Consider the following 17,861-nt stretch of genomic DNA (forward strand, 5'->3'; position numbering starts at 1 on the left):
TAACAACTAATGACCAATAACCAATATATTTGGTAACTATGATATGTAATAAACAGTATAATGTATTATATCGTGTATAGCACGGTAAAAGCCAGCACAATCCTTGCATTCATACTCGAATAGACCTAAACGTAGCGGAAGAGTAGTTACTATATATAATTTATGATTGCTACAATAGTACATTTATCAAATTTAATAGGCTTCATGTTGATGGTTTACATCAATACCAACATCAAAACAAAGCCATCAAACTTAAATCTATCTGTGTATATCGTGCCTTGTGAAGACGGGCAATGAGTGGAAATTTTGCAAGGACAGCAGCATAAGCCTGCTCTTTTTCCAACTATCGAGGGAACTTTAACGTGCACAGCCAGTAGCATATGGGGCCCAGGTTTATTGTCCAATTCGAACGACTGGTTATTTTTTCCATGTCAGGCCCTCTTACCTTCATCACTTTGAGGGAGAAACCAGGTAAAAATATCCAAAGGTATTGTCTCAACCTATGTCGGGATTGAACCCTGGACATTCAGGTTAGCGAGCAAGCGTTTTGACGCACTGAGACAGCAAGGCTCCCATTTTCCTTTCTGAAAGCCCACGATACATAACGTTGAAGGTAGTCCCTCTGATAGTTTTCCGTGAGAAATTTCGCATTTACAGCAGTGAGTCGAATCAATCTTTAAAAATGATACACAAAATTGTTGCATTGACTGAATAATAAACACAAGTAAATATGATTGGAATTACCCTTTTGTTTTGTTTCTACATCACCCGAAGATTATTACGACCTCTTTTTTTCTGATTTGAAATCGAAGAAAACTAAGAAACGTGCATATTTTCTTTAAAGTCTTTGTTTAAACATCAATAAGTCGATTATAATGAACCTAGTTATTATAGAAATTGGCATTATGATTGCATCAGAGTTTTATCAGACAATAACAAAATTATCGCTTACATAATAAACATTTATTTTAATCACTCAGAGCCGACACATATAGATTTTATTTCAATCCGTTTTCTCTTCAAAACTTCATTTTCTTTTGATTTCTCACAGATTCTCAATTTCCTTGTGACAGAAAGAATTCTGTTTTCTGATTTACAAACGATGGCGTGGGGTCATTTCAATATTACACGATAAGACTAAAAACGAACTTTAATCTCTTCTGCAGATTTTCTTATAAAAATATGTCTGTTTTTTAATGATTGCATTTACAATGTTTTTCTTTGAAAGGCGTTTCTGTGAGAGGTAATCTTAGTATATATCGGCTTTGCCAATTATTCCACGTCCACGGCGTCAAATCGTTAAGAAGGAAAAACGCGTGATAGAAATTCGAGAAGCGTAAAATGTAAGGCTGTCTTAAGCACGAGAGTTAGTTTATCAGACAGAGGCTTGGTAATGTTTACAATGGTGATGACCTATACTGATTCCAAGTCAGAGGTCAAAATTACCCAATAACTTCACTGTTTAGTATTTTTCTTATCTTAACGAAAGGTTCAGACTCTTTAATATCAAAGTTAAATGTGGAATCTATATCTTTCATATAACAGTTGGGATTGTTAACACATAATGAATGCAATTGTTTCAGACCGTATTTTCATAGTGTTGAAATTTCTTTATGATGTGAAACGGCTTTGTTAATTGCATAATATTCTACGTGAAGCTTTTTTCATCGTTACAGTTCAAAGCGTCGCTGATCGAAGATTTTTATTAATATAATCGTGCCTTGCCAGTTGATTTTCATTAGACTTACATTTACAGTTAAACAAACGTTTGTTTGAGTCGATCAAGAGCTTTTGGTTGATTGAATTTTCAGCGTCTAGTTTTTGGCATCATTATCCTATATGATGTTGTCTAATATGATGTAAATAGATTTTGAACTCTATTTAAAGTTAGATCACCAGAAAGGTCGGAAGTTTATTTATTTCTATTGGCACTTTACGGAATATGCGGTACCGTTAAAGCTAATATCTTTAAAACTAGATCAGCGGAAACGTTTGAAGTATATTTATTTTCTGCTGGAATTCTTCTAAATGTTTAGTTAATTTGTATAAACTTCAACAGAACCAACTTACAATATTGAACTTTTTGTGGAGAGAACTTTAGAATTGATAAAATGGAAACATTAGATCACTCGAACATGTCAAATGTTTCAAACGTTACGGACGATTATGAGTATTATTACGAATATGACTATGAGGATTCCATTAACAATATACCTCTAGATGAACTTATTCCTACCAGCATTACATACTTTTTAACATTGACACTCGGAGTCGTTGGTAACTCGTTAGTGATATTTTCAATTTCCTACTACAAACGTATGAGAAGTACGACCAATGTGTTTTTGTTAAGTTTGTCTTGTGCTGATTTGTTAGTAGTGTTGATTTGTGTTCCGATAAAGGTAAGTTAAATTACTATAGTCAACAAACCATATTTACTTACTTATCAATTGGCAGTGTCAATTATAAGCGTTAACGATTTTTTATTGTTAAGTAACAACTAGTTAAACATGGAAGTTAATTTCATATTGCTATTCCTTGTCGGATCGTCTTTACAATCAATAAGCTCTTTATCTTATTTAAATTCTTTTACCCTGATATTGTAAGGGTTTCATAACGCAAATAACACAGACAGTAGTTATAAACCGCATTATATTCAAGTGAAGTACATTTCAAATTTTCATATTAATATAGTTTCAGATACTTGCCTTTAGAGAGGGAAAGTGCAATGATAGGCTTATCTGAGACTCTCTTTTATCAACTTGTTGGATTGCCAAGTTTCTATACACTGCAATAAAGACTTGCAGAACCTCCTTCTATCATGCTATTTGTACGATATTAGTAACATTTGTTTTTGTTATTCGTATAGATTTCTATCAATATCAGCAGCCGTCACATTTTATTTTTCGGAAGAAATACAAATAAATTCTTTACTACTCTTTACTATTACTGCGATGAAAGGTGTACATTTAAAAGTCAGTCTGTATTTGCTATGTATTGTCCTATCAGATTAACAAGTCCTGTAAATAGAATAGAGGCAATGTGTGCATGAGGTGTAACTTCTACTAAATGTTACCACCATTCACTATAGCAATGGGTCAAAAGGGGATATGCGTCATATACTGTGCACTGTTGTAATTGAATCGAGAAGTAAGACCTTATTGAGATGATCACTCGAAATCATGACACTGTAGAACCAATAGAACCATGACGAACATAAAAATTAATTGGATTGCTACCGGTTTATGGGGAAACGAGCCTATCAATTAAATTATATGCTTGTCCTTCGAATTTAATGAATAACGAAAACAGTGATTAAGGAAACTTCATGTAAACTACATTTCACGTTAAATGATGATTTAGTTTAGGTATTTGAATGAATCTTACTTTTAAAAGAGCATTCGATTTTCCTGAGTAAGCACATGATTTTCAATTAAAATTTTAGCTCGGATAAATTCTTGCACATAGTTTGGGGATGTGCTATGATAGAAAATTGGAGACACTGTGGTTTTAGACCTTTTACTTATCCGGTTTTATAGGGGGCACTATTCTGTTATATTACAACGCCTTTCTGTAGACGAACCTGACGGGAAATTGGAATGATGCAAACAGCAGAACCTTTTTTACTAACCCTCTTACTAGCACATCCGTTATCGGAAAATCACATATCGATAGCGCTGTCCCGAATTTTGCCAGAATCTAACCCCAGATCTTGACACTAGGTTGGCAGCAAAATTTTGTCCTGGAGATTTTCCAATTCCAGCCATTACGATGTCATTAACTTATTTTCCAAAATGGCAATAATATAATTAACTAGAACATAAATAGATGTTTGAACAGTTATTTCCGTAAATAAGAAATTACTGTTCTTAGTAATTATCGTCATAGTTTAGAGGAAACCTCTTAAACTTCCATTTAAACATATTGATATGTCTAATTGCAGAGTAATTCTTGTATGATATATCTGTAATGTCTAATTGATCAATTTCAAGTTGTTCTCAAAATTGGAATATTTATTGACAAGAATATGCGATTTATGAGATTTCTGACGTAAAAGGTGTGCATTCGACGTTAATTATGATACCCTTGAAGATACGAACAATTTAGGAAATATTCTAGCTTGGTAAACCCAGATTTCTACGTTGACGAACAACATGTCTACATTTTTATAGGTCTATGGTCACGGTTATACTGGAAGGTGAGACCATCCGCCCCAGATCAATTGTCTTCTACAGATACGCATTATTGGCGTATATGTACATGTATTGTACATTTGAAAATTATCCAGTCCTCGGTTTATTGTAAAAGCAGAACGCCGCTTTTTTCTAACGTGGAAACAGCTAGTCAATCATCTTTTAGGTGTCATTTATCTCTTTCGCTTTCCCCGCTACCCGAAAATATGCTTGAATACCAATGAATAAAACGATATGATACTTTCTACCAAATCCAACTCTTATCAAGATCTTATATAAAGAAAATCATATCACCACAATATCAAGGGTGGTCAATCATATCTTGATTTGGTATAATTGCCATCTATCATTAATGTAGAAATCGTTCTCAGAGCTTTTAGACGTGTCACTTAATTATATGAAACGTCACTTATGGGTCATGTCAATCTAATTCTGTTCCTAATTCCTAATAAAGTATTAAATCTTACAACTGGAATAATATTAAAGACGGTGGGGGGATTGGGTTTTGACAACCCTCAGAAACTGCACCTTTTGTATCAGTTTAATGATAGTGTGTTTCCTGTTTCCATTAACTTGTCCAATATCAGAAAATCTTTACTTAAAAAAACTTTATTCATTTATAAACCTTTCCAGTCAATTCCATCTTGAACTTTCGACCAGAATTGCTTCGAATAGCCTGTGAACAGTCTTTACATAAGAAATGCTTACTTCATATACCTAATAATCGATAAATATTGCTGTCATTCAGAAAAATATTGGATTGAAATAGATTTGATAAAAGTTTAAGCGCAGGATTCTTTTACCGGGATCGATTTTACCAGTACAAAGGGTATTTTATTTGGTGGAGTAAGATCGCTATGAATCCATGTGGCCCATGACATCTTAATTATTCATCTTACCTTTTAAAAAAATATTAGTTGTGAAAGTTAAACATTATGTATCCTCCAACTTGGAATTGTTACACGCGAGTTACTTGTGAAAATTCAAACGGCGAAAAATGTGAAACATTACTTTGGAAAGTTTCGTAAAGGATTTTCAATTGTGTTTTTGATTTAACATCATAACAAACTTTGAAAATTTTTTAATGGATTTAGTGCTGAAGTGGAAATGAAATGAATGGAGTTCTACGTTCTACTTTTCTGCACCATTCAGGCTAATGAAGATGGAGATAAGTTAGATGCCGTATAATAATCGCTATTGTATCTCATAAAAATCAAGTTCATGATTTTTTTGCATTGTTTACTTTTTCTAACAGAAACTAAGCAGATATATTTTCAAAAAATGTAATCGTGAGTCGGGTTTAATGATTCCTTTGGGTATATATCTAATATATATGTTTCTTTCAAATCGTTATATATATCATCTTCTGTGTGGTAAAATATTTTAAAATGATAGTCATAATCCAGAATGCTGCATTACCAAATGAAAATATACAAGTGGGGATATTTGGTATGAAACAAATGACATGAAATCAACTTTGACAATACCAACATACTGACAATCAATAAGCATAGAAATAGAGCCAGGAGACTATAAGCCGAACGTCAGAAGATACCTGCCCGACCTAAACAGAAAAGACGGTTCGCTTGTCTCATGCAGATGATAAACTTATCAACCTGAAATTATCAACATGTATTACAAGTGTGATATATATTATTTTATTTAGAAATATTTCAACTAAAGCAAATATATGGTTATGTTAAACATTGTAATTCTCTTTCCAAAGGTTTTAACATTAACAATAATTGTTTTCTGTAGAATATTGTACTTTTTATACGCCCACACGTAAGATGGGCGTATATTGTAATCACCCCGTCGGTCCGTCGGTCCGTCCGTCCGTTCACATTTGACTCTACAGGCTACAGTTCTTTATGGATTCTTTTGATTTTTATTTTGTATGTCAATGTTGTTATGAAGATGATCCCTATTGATTTTCGTGATGATCGGATAATTTTTCACCGAAATATCGTGTCTGACTTGACGTTTTTCTCTATTAGCTATATTGAGCAGCTCGTGCTCACTCTACAGGCTACAATTTTTTACAGATTCTTTTGATTTTTATTTTGTGTGTCAATGTCATTATGAAGATGATCCCTATTGATTTTCGTGATGATCGGATAATTTTTCACCAAAATATCGTGTCTGACTTGACGTTTAACTCTATTAGCTATATTGTGCAACTCGTGCTCACTCTACAGGCTACAATTTTTTACAGATTCTTTTGATTTTTATTTTGTATGTCTATGTCGTTATGAAGATGATCCCTATTGATTTTCATGATGATCTATCGATTTTCATGATGATCGGATAATTTTTCACCGAAATATCGTGTCTGACCTGACGTTTTACTCTATTAGCTATATTGTGCAACTCGTGCTCACTCTACAGGCTACAATTGTTTACAGATTCTTTTGATTTTTATTTTGTATGTCAATGTCATTATGAAGATGATCCCTATCGATTTTCGCGATGATCGGATAATATTTCACCGAAATATCGTGTCTGACTTGGCGTTTCACTCTATTAGCTATATTGTGCAACCTTGTAGTCACTAAAGACTGTTTAATCATTTCTGACAGCTGCCAGTGGGCGTATGTTACCTTGCCTGGCAAGCTATCTTTAATGTATTTATTGATTAGTTAATAATTAAGTAATGTATTAATAAACCACTTCATCTCTTGTGCCCAAATGTAAAAGTAGTTTGCATATAACTTTTTATCACTATAATGTAGACTAGAGAAACACATCGATTCGTAGCATAAAACTTTAGCGAAGTAGGTCCTTGGAGTCTTTTAAGATGGTTCCCTTATTTTCATTATGAAAATGAAAATGCTAATATTTATATGAATAGAACGTAGATGTGTTCCAATGACTTGGAAAAAATAGCAGTTTGTCTTACATGTCCATAATTAATTCATTATTAGCTAAATTAGAAGATAATTACCAGCAGAATTACAATGAATAACCGATCAAGAAAGGCCAAAAAGTCTTTTTTGTTCATCCAGACTGTACATACATGAACATTTATGATTGGTTAATTTCTCTTTATTATATGCAATAAGAACATAATGATATGATTAAGAATACATGATAATTAATTAAAAACACTGATTAATCGAATAGTTTGCTTAATTTGACACTAAAAAATAGGAAAACCCATCTTTAAGCAAAGACTGTCTTGTTTTTGCGCCTCTGTTATCGACTGTTTACGCACCTCACAATATCTTTAATGAATGTTTTATTTAAATAAAATTTGCACTTCCCTTTTTCAGGTTCCCTGGGTCATTAATTATTTACCAATCTTTTATTTCAAATGGAATAAAATGCGCTCTGGTGATTCACATATGAATCAAAACGAATTTAGTTTAATGAACATTAAAAGAAAGACAAATTGCTTTTGATTCACGTCATAAAGGATAAATCCGTAGACAATATTATAATAATGAAACATTCCACTCAGAGTCATGGTATTTTCAATTTTCCAATTGTGGAGAGAGAGTGTATTGGCCTTTCTTCTTGATACACCGAAGACAGCTCAACCGACATACCCCGAGCTCTACTACATGCCATTGTGTTTAATGGAAGTATGTCCAAATTGTCATGTGATGCTGTGCATCTGGTACTGGTAGTTCAATCATCATAGTTATTCGTTTGAGATTACTACCGTTTTCCGAGTTCCTTAGTTTTAGATAAAAACAACTTGTCTTCAAGATTAGCACGTAAATAAAGCAAAATTCATTTCGTTTCGCCAGTTTGAATATATATCTCTTACATAATATACAGAGATCAGAAAATCTTTTTAGAATCATAACGGTTGTTTGACATCTTTTATTTAACAGTCTGGAAATTCGTATTCTCAGTCACTCAGTTGGATATAGAACGGAGTTTATGAGACCAAGACCATGTGGTTAGCGCTGTGAAAATAGCTATTTGAAACACGACTTTCGTCATTTCATAGCAATAATAACAGTCTACCAGATCATTTTTAACAACAGGGCGAAGATTGTTTAGTGTGATGTGTGAGATTTTGCTGTACTTTCTTGATAATATCGTTGTAATGGACTTTACTCTTTGTCTAGATTCTTAAGCCATAAGAAATGTTTTTTTAATACGCCCACATGGAAATGTGGTCCGTTGGTCCGTTAGTCTGTCGGCCCGTCAACATTTCTTGTGAATACAATAGAGACTACAGTTTTCAACTGATTTTAATGGAATTGGTGTGATCATTTATATTGATGAGGTCTTGGTCAAGTTCGAATTTGACGATCTTTCGATGAACGGGTTTTGAATTATTGCCCTTGACTTAGGAAAAACGCGTCAAAATTTGTTTCTGAACACTATAGAGACTACAGTTTTCAGATGATTGGAATGAAATTTGGTGTGATCATTTATATTGATGAGATCTTGGACAACTTCGAATTTGATAATATTTTGATGAACGGTCTTTGAGTTATTGCCCTTGACTTAGAGAAAACGCATGAAAAATTAGTTTGTTGACACCTTACAGTTTTCAATTGATTTTAATGAAACATGGTGTGATCATGTATATTGATAAGATAATTTGATGTATTTGTTTTATTGATATTGATTTTTAAAAATTTGGTGGAATTTCTCGGCATAAATAACTGACAGTAAATATATATATCATCGAATTCAAACTATTGAAATTCCTTTTATATGAGAGAGTGAATCAGGGAGATGATGAAAGTGAATCAATAAGATGAGGAGAGTGAATCAGGAAGATGAGGAGAGTGAATTAGTAAGATGAGGAGTGTGAATCAATAAGATGAGGAGAGTGAATCAGGAAGATGAGGAGAGTGAATTAGTAAGATGATGAGAGTGAATCATAGAGATGAGGAGAGTGAATAAGAATGATGAGGAGAGTGAATCAGGAAGATGAGGAGAGTGAATCAGGAAGATGAGGAGAGTGAATCAGGAAGATGAGGAGGGTGAATTAGTAAGACAAGGAGAGTGAATCAGGAAGATGAGGAGAGTGAATCTGAATCAGGAAGATGAGGAGAGTGAATCAGGAAGATGAGGAGAGTGAATTAGTAAGACAAGGAGAGTGAATCAGGAAGATGAGGAGAGTGAATCAGGAAGATGAGGAGAGTGAATTAGTAAGATGAGGAGAGTGAATCAGTAAGTCGTATTTTTGAGTTACTAAGACGGATTTGAAAAAAAAATGTTTGTGACCCATTTTCGAGTTAATAATTCGGATTTTCGACTTACTAAGTCGGATTTGGAAAAAAAAAATATGTGTGGCACAATTACGCTTCCGTATAAATCGGTTTGATACGCAATCTATTATTTTTGTTCTAATTCTAGTTATTGTCTGTAGAAAAAACTGAAAATGATGTAGCATTTCTGTTGTGATCGCTATCTAAACTTGAAGGAAATTTCAAAGTAAAACTATAATTTTTGCGCAACCGGAAGTGGTTTACCGGGGTAATCCGTGAGATTTAATCCGTAGTGGAACCAGCGAGGTGATCCAATACAAACGTTCGCAGATGATGCAAATTGCAGATAAGGTATTATCAAATCTGTTCACGTTCTTACTTGACTTTATACTCATGGGTCAAGTATCATAGATCAAGCACAATTTCTTTCAATTATTTTTCGAAATATTGAAGATACAATGTAGATATACAATGTGTTGATAAGCATAAGTTAAGTTAAGGAGTGCCATGTAAATGATAGGCTTAAAAGCACCGGGGTTAAAAGCTATCTAGCTAGAAGTTTCAAAAAGTCCAAAAACCATGTGATAAGTTCTCGTGCCACGCTCGGAGCTGGTCACAGTTCTAGTAGTATTTGAAGTGTCAATTATTGTATCTAAAGTTTATATTATCATATTAAATATTGTATCTAAAGTTTATATTATCATGTTAATTATTGTATCTAAAGTTTATATTATCATTTTAAGTATTGTATCTAAAGTTTATATCATCATATTAAATATTGTATCTAAAGTTTATATTATCATGTCAATTATTGTATCTAAAGTTTATATTATCATGTTAATTATTGTATCTAAAGTTTATATTATCATGTCAATTATTGTATCTAAAGTTTATATTATCATATTAAATATTGTATCTAAAGTTTATATTATCATATTCATTATTGTATCTAAAGTTTATATTATCATATCAATTATTGTATCTAAAGTTTATATTATCATATCAATTATTGTATCTAAAGTTTATATTATTGTATTTAAATTTAAATTGTTTTATTGATTATAATTAAAAGTGTCTTTTCCTACTTTTGTGATCTTTCTTGTATCGCGAAAATTTTACTACTAGTGATACCCGACGTTAGTTTGAAAAAAAAACAACAAAACAACCAGGGCATATGTGCACTTACTATGATGCAATAGGGTATGTATAACGTATGGATGCACCGACTTTTCATTGTCTACATGTGGCTCACGAAAGAAAGCCTCTTGCCTTTTTAAATAGTATCATTTTACCGAATATGTAACAGTTGCGGCGCCAGCCTGGGGTTATAAATAGAGGACAGATCGACTTAATGGGGAAACAACTGTAGAGGTCAAATTTAAAATGCAGCAGCTCTGTGGAAGTGCATGAGCGCAAATCCCCCTTGGAGCATCTGAGAAGGTTATCCCTCAAGAAGATTTTTGAAAAATATAGTTGATTAGGAGCATTGTGACACATATTTTGGGGAAAACACGTATAAAATGATATTTTTAAATTTGTTAAAAATGAAGTTGGGGTATAAACCCTTTTTCTAGAGGGGAAAAACACCCCCTGTAACCTCACTGGTTCCGCCACTGTATAAGACCCTGCCTCTGCAAAAGAGCCCCTCAGTCACCGCAACTATGGTAACCATAGATACCCTAACTATCTCGAACTTCATTTGCTCTTAAAATCTTCGAATGATCCGGAAATTACTGTTATTGTTGGTGTAGAATGAAAGAGAGAGTGATAATTTCCGGAACACCTGTAACCTCTGATCTTTTTCCAGACAGTCAATTGTTCACAGGTGATAATCTAGGTTACCTTTGCTATCTGAGACCAGTAAGAACAATTGTTTCACTAGATTTGAATTTGGTCTTGTACGAAAATGGTTTAACATTTCAAAATTCGTGTAAAATCTAAATCTGCATTGACGCCAAATTAACAGGTAATAATATCATATATTTTAGTGTAAGACAAATGATGAAATGTTACACTTAAAGCGGTCAAAATGTTTCTGATGTTGTCGTGGCTGCTTTTCTTCAACCTGTTTCAAGTCCTTATGATAATGATTTGCAAATTGATGTTATTTTATACTATAAAAATATGTATTCAATACCATACAAATGATTTCTTTTTTTCAAATACAGGTTATAAACTGCTTTGAGGATTTGAGACACTTTGGCTACCTTCCAGTAATAGTGGCGTTAATATAAGATCATTGTCTTTGTCTTAAAGGACCACTGAAGATAACTTTGTTCAAAAAGTAATCTTTCGTGCTGATACAAAAAGTTATAAACGTAACATGAAAAGATGTTTAGATTGCTTATAGTTCATACGTAGATATGTCTCAAAGGAATATGTCTCGAGCCAGGAATAATCGATGTCACTGCCCCGTGTCAGACATCCCAGACCCTCAGATCACATATCACAACTATAGAGATGTCTCATAAGGCTTCTCTTTAGTTCAAGTGCGTCAATTTCAGTGAGAAGTCCTAAAACTTTTATAGTAAAGTAAGTTAATTGTGCATAACGAAGACACAAAAAGAATCAAATAAAAACCTAAAATATGAATTTGGTTTTATGAATCAATAAGTTTTATAGTTTGGGTTACCTTTCAAAATTTAAATGTCCGAATCATAGCGGTTTGTAAATGTTTGAGAAACATAAAGCCAAGGATAGACTTAAATCTTGAAAAGGGTGACCTCTCGTTGACCAAGACAGCGAAGTAAATATATCATGATTGTATACGGTACTACATTAAAGGGAAGGGGAATTGGACCTTGAATATATTTAAAACTAGACAGTGTCTCAAGAAAAGAAGACTTGCTTTTTTTAACTTTCAAATACGTATAATTCTGGACACTTTTAGAAAGCTCGAATTTCGACTTTGAGCTGTGAACACTAATACTGATTGGCATCACTGCCTATCATTCTCATATGTGATATTTTCACATAGACTTATAAAAAAGACAGAGAATATGTCAAGGACATACAGAATGATGTGTACACGTACAGATTTGATGGATAACATATCAAACATTAGAAATATAACCCAATATTAATATTGAAGATTCCCCAGTTGATATTTGCACTTATCATCTGACATTTACCTTGCTGTAGTGTTATGGTGCCTGTGTTATAGAGACTGATGAAATACAAGTTAGCGTTTAAATGAGATCAACGTGAGATTTTGAACAGGCCGTTCGTTAATGTGAAGATGTATTCCAAGTAACTAATCGGAAGGGCTAAGCATCCATGAGAGTTAAATATAGGATGTAGTTCTCGACTCGATAATCAAGGTTTCATCTGTCACTAACGAGTTTCTCTGATGATAGGTATTGTATATAAGAAAACACGATTAACCAGCAAACCAATACTACTTTTATCGTTGTCATTGCATGGCATTTACCTATTTACCTTATACTACATCTATTTATCTCCATTTGGATCTCTATTCAAGGAACTATCTGAACTACAGTGTACACGAACGATTGAAAACACGATTTGATCATTTGATCATCAAGTTATTATGTTACGTATAAATAATCCAACATCATTGTAAATCCATTTTCACTTATTCAATATTGCAATATTCCATTAGCGAGATTTTAACTATGTTTATATATAACCTATATTTTATTCATAAGTGTCTATTTGGAATTTAAAGTCGGACCTATGAAGTAATAATTTATAACAGAACCTATAGATGAGTATTGATATAACATTGAACAATTATGCCATTAGTGTTACACGGCCATGTGTAAAAAATCATACATAGCGGTTAGCACCTTCCCGCATATAAATTTTTTTTATAATAATTAATAAACCATTTTTGTTGCATACCGTTCGCTTTCTATTTCCCAGACGTTCGTACAAAAATCTTCGAAATGGTGGCATTGGATCTGATTTTGCTTATGCTATGTCGTCAATCTAGAAATTGTTACAGGTGGTGTCGTGTGGTGGAAAAAAAATTCCCATTTTTCACAATTTCTGATAATTGGCAAATCTCAGTGCGCATTGTAACTTTCCGAAAATGACAGCGGTAACATTACCAATATGAAATAGATCATACAATAAGAATATGCCTTATCAGTATATATAAAAAAAACTGTGAAATACTATTGTCTTCGTACTTTTGTTGGTAAATCGAATTAATGTTTAAGATGACAAATTTAAAACTGGTGTTTATCAATCATTAGTTTACTTTTTCTGCAAATTACCTCTTTAGGGATATTAATGCTTACCTTTCTTTTCAAATATATGTTTTTTAACAAATATGATGTATATGTGTCTTACGTCAATTATGTTATTATATTTCTTATCTTTTCTGATTAACATCCCGAGGTAATCTTATAAAGAGTAATTTAAACAGTGTAATTTTAATATTTTTAAAAGTTAATAGTTGATCTTAGTTCAAAGATTGTAAAGGTACAACTAACTAACTATATCCGAAAAAGCAATACGAATTGTGCGTGATGTCATTGATACAATATTAAAAAATAAATTCACGGTGAAATAGAGGATTGCTGTAAACAAGTCGAAGGCCGAGTCGGAGGGTATGGGTGGGAGGTTGTGTCAGGGTGGTTTGCCCGAAGATTGCCCGAATAATTATAGAACACTACCCGAAAACACTATTTGTCTGCCCTAGCAGTCGCAGTACCAACACATGTTCAATCAAACTGCACGAAGCCGCGGTGGAATACATAGACTGCGATAGTACCTAAGATTTCCGGACGTGGCACCGCAGTACCAACACATGTTCAATCAAACTGCACGAAGCCGCGGTGGAATACATAGACTGCGATAGTACCTAAGATTTCCGGACGTGGCACCTCAGATTTTTAACTTATAAGGACGTAAAACCAAAAATACTAAGGCCGCGATATATTCTTCATTAAAGGGTATGGCATGGTTACTTTCCATCAAGCCAATTTCAAGAAACATAAGACCCCCTTACTATTCAAACCAGACATGACTATAAAAGATAATTTAGCAGTTGTATAACAAGAATCACCAAATCATGGACCAAATACGTCTAAAACCATACGGAAATGATAGATGAGAGACGTGGGAACAGACTTCAATTATAACCATAAACAAATAATTTCATGATATTACTAGGTAATAAAATGAATGGGTCTGTGACGGAGATAGATAGTGGATTTACAAACTTTTTATGTACCAAGATATCAACCATGACAAAATCTATTCGGTCGAAATTGATTTAAGAAGCAACTACCGATAACGAAGCCTGTCACTACAGAACAGTTTCTGGTCTGAGGTTTATACAGGTTCGTGGAACTTATCACCTTGCTGACAAAGACTAAATAATCTCAAGAGACTGCTATAATGTTTTAGTTAGTGAGGTTGTATCTAAAGTAAGCCCTACATTCTAAGATATATTAATATTTTAGAAATAATTTCCATGAGTATATTGACTGTCGAATAGAATTGGGTTATATAAAGAACCATCTAGACATGACGTGCTTTTCAAACAGTTTATGATTTCAAAAGAATGGGACTAGAAAATTAAATTAATAATTGTCTGGTTATGATTTTGGATGTTTATGTAAACAGCAATTATGTAAATTTCGCCTACACCTACAAGATCTTAAGTCCTCAATTCTTACTTGACAGGTCCGTCACAATGTTATTCAAGTTAGTACATATGCCCCAAGAAAGAAGGATTCTCATTTGCTTATTTCATTTTTCTGGAGCATTCAGCTGCATGTGATCTTTAATTGAACGTCTGAACAAATAGCATTTACACGAGCAACTAATCCTCAACAGTATCAATTTTTGAACGATCTTTCTATTTAAGTACATCCTTATCGAGACATGAACAGAGATTAGACAGCCTCTAACAAGCATAATTTGAGTGTAAATTACCACTAATACTACAGTATATTATATAATGTCGATATTTCCAAAGCCTAATTACTCCCAATCAACCACAAATAACACTTTTATACTGTTTTTTCTTTCCGGCTATTCTTGCATTTTTCCGTTTTCTTGCTTAATTTAGAGGAAGGTGATTGTTGCGATTCAAAATCAACAGATTTATAATGTGGTGTTATTAAGATGATAATGTTTTTCTTGTTTAGTATTCTTTTGTTTCGCATTGTATGTTTAAGAGGTGTTGCCCATAATTGTTAAAGCTACTTAGAATCAATTTGTGGAAGGGAAAGTGTCTACTGTATTAGTCACAATTGCAGATTTGGTAATTGAATATTTTCCATTTAACTTATAAAATTGTACAAATAATTTGTCTCCGATTTACCTAGCCTTATTTCAAATGTTTTAACTCTTGTGAGAGAATAGGTTCATCAGATAAACTGCCATAGGCTACCGTAACCATAGCCAGTAAAGTATAGTAAAAAGTAATGGAATCCTCCATAATAATGGCCTAATCTACTAAATTATAGCATTTTTAAATCAATCATATCAATTAATGGTGGTTCGACCCCCTAGGCTAAGTTCTACAAGAATAGATGGAACACAACTGAAAAGAGATTACATGAAGATAGAGAACAATGCCAATGGCTGGACAGTGGTCAGTGTTTCTTTAGGTCATTGATTACTGACCATAATTACTGGGCTTACAAATAATTCTGATGATATACACCACCGTATTTATCGATCACTTTGAGGAAATATCATATCTCAATCTTTAAAGAAGCTGGCATGCACTTTGAGTTTTAAGTTATACGAAAGAAAGGCAATGACTCCATTTTAATGATGACACAAGTCTGGTGAGTATTCCTTTCAAAGCGTTTGTAAATCTTGAAACACTTTCACAATTATATAATTCAGGATGACATTAATTTAATTTTTAACTTTAAAACTATGTCAAAAAAAACATTAAAGTTTGATATGTTTTTTTGGAGGGTGTTGGAAAACTAACGTACGGTTTTAAGCAAAAGAAACGCCAAATTATTAAAGAAATATGTCTTCTACATATTCTTAGATATCAAGGACAGCCGATGGCACATAGTTTTGTAGAAGATGATACAATTTTCCTAGTTATTAAGCTTTATTTTATACGATATTGATAGCAATTGTCTTGTTTACGGATGTAATCAGAATGGTTTGTTCTCATACAAAAGTTGAGTCTAGAAATCAAAAGGCGTAAGGAAATCTATTATATTGAAACTTGCTTAGTTAGCGACATATTTCCTTAGATAACAATAGGACGCAGACGTTTAGCTTATTTATTGTCTGTGTTGAAGTAAAGGATTGATTACATCCATCCTTCAAGAGAATCAACAATGACATTTTTAAGGTAGGAGGCGAAAAGGCACCAATTAGTCGTACTTGATAGAAAATATTTGTCGAATAAGAACAAAGGACTTAGTTATTGTCAGGGATTTGTATCGAAATTCCATACATTGGACAATGCAGAGTAGATTATATATTATTATGAATAACTTTCAATGAAACAGAAAGAAAAATGGCACGATATCTGAAAGAAAAATGGCACCATATCTGAAAGAAACATTGAAACATTTCACTATACTATTGTTCAGATGACACTTATTAAAAGCAATTAAGTGTGATTTCTCACAACATTGGTAAGAACTGTTCTGGGAGACAGATTTGAATCATCGAGGTAGACGAGGGGATCATGTCAAGCTTCTGACAGTCAGAATCTTGATAGCAACTGGATCAACAAATGCAAAAAACTGTCGGTATCTCTGTGAAATTCTGATTAATTGCCAAATTTATTTAAACTAAGTGTAGGCCTACCGACACTTGAATATTGGCAGTTTCTATCTATTGATATACTTTTTTATTTATTAAATTTTGACATGCTGTGAATCGCCCCAGAACTGAGAGCTCTGGAGATCGATTACGGCCAAGATACCGTCGTAGTTTTACAGCCAGGTAATCCATTGTTAATGATGAAGATTGGAGAGGCTCTTATAGAAAGGGGGGCAGATGGGATTATTTTCCGCTCGGACGTAAACCTGGCTCCGCCACTGTATAATGGTCAACATCACGAGATACAACCTGATCAATTCATGCCTACAGAATCTTCAACTCTCGCTGCTTTAATTTGAATACTAAGTGACATTTAAGAGAAAAGAAAATCGTGTAAAACGGTAGATAGAAATCCGTTAATCTCTTTTTCACACTAAAGGCCGAGCTGTATAGGTGTTTATGCTGCATTTAACAAAAACACTTCCATTTGGTTCTCATAGGGTTTCATATTAGTCAAATGAATATATAAAATCGGTGTTAAGATCACTAACAGCTAAATGTACTTTATATAACTTAGAGTAGTAAAACCATTCTGCTGTTTTTTGATATGTATGTAAACCATCCCAAGCGTGATTTATATGAATAATAGTCACAGCATTCTGCCACTTTTTTTTACTTTTTTCGAATTCCTGTAAACAAGTGTTCGTTGTACAACGTACTAATGGGGTTCTACGGGGAGTTGGGGGAGACACTTTCAAATTGTTTTATCAGT

The 17,861-nt window shown here is 33.2% G+C and overlaps 1 protein-coding gene across 1 annotated transcript in view; it reads left to right on the forward strand.

The window, feature by feature from the left end:
• Positions 1–2,129: 2,129 nt before the first annotated feature.
• The window catches only part of LOTGIDRAFT_91997 (hypothetical protein), a gene marked incomplete at both ends in the record, with an annotated part of 35,783 nt that continues 20,051 nt past the window's right edge, over positions 2,130–17,861 (forward strand). The window contains one exon of the mRNA XM_009045491.1: positions 2,130–2,399. Coding sequence (XP_009043739.1) covers positions 2,130–2,399 — 270 coding nt within the window. The remainder of the gene's footprint in view (positions 2,400–17,861) is intronic.

Source organism: Lottia gigantea, assembly GCF_000327385.1.
Source record: "Lottia gigantea unplaced genomic scaffold LOTGIsca_1, whole genome shotgun sequence".
NCBI lineage: Eukaryota > Metazoa > Mollusca > Gastropoda > Lottiidae > Lottia > Lottia gigantea.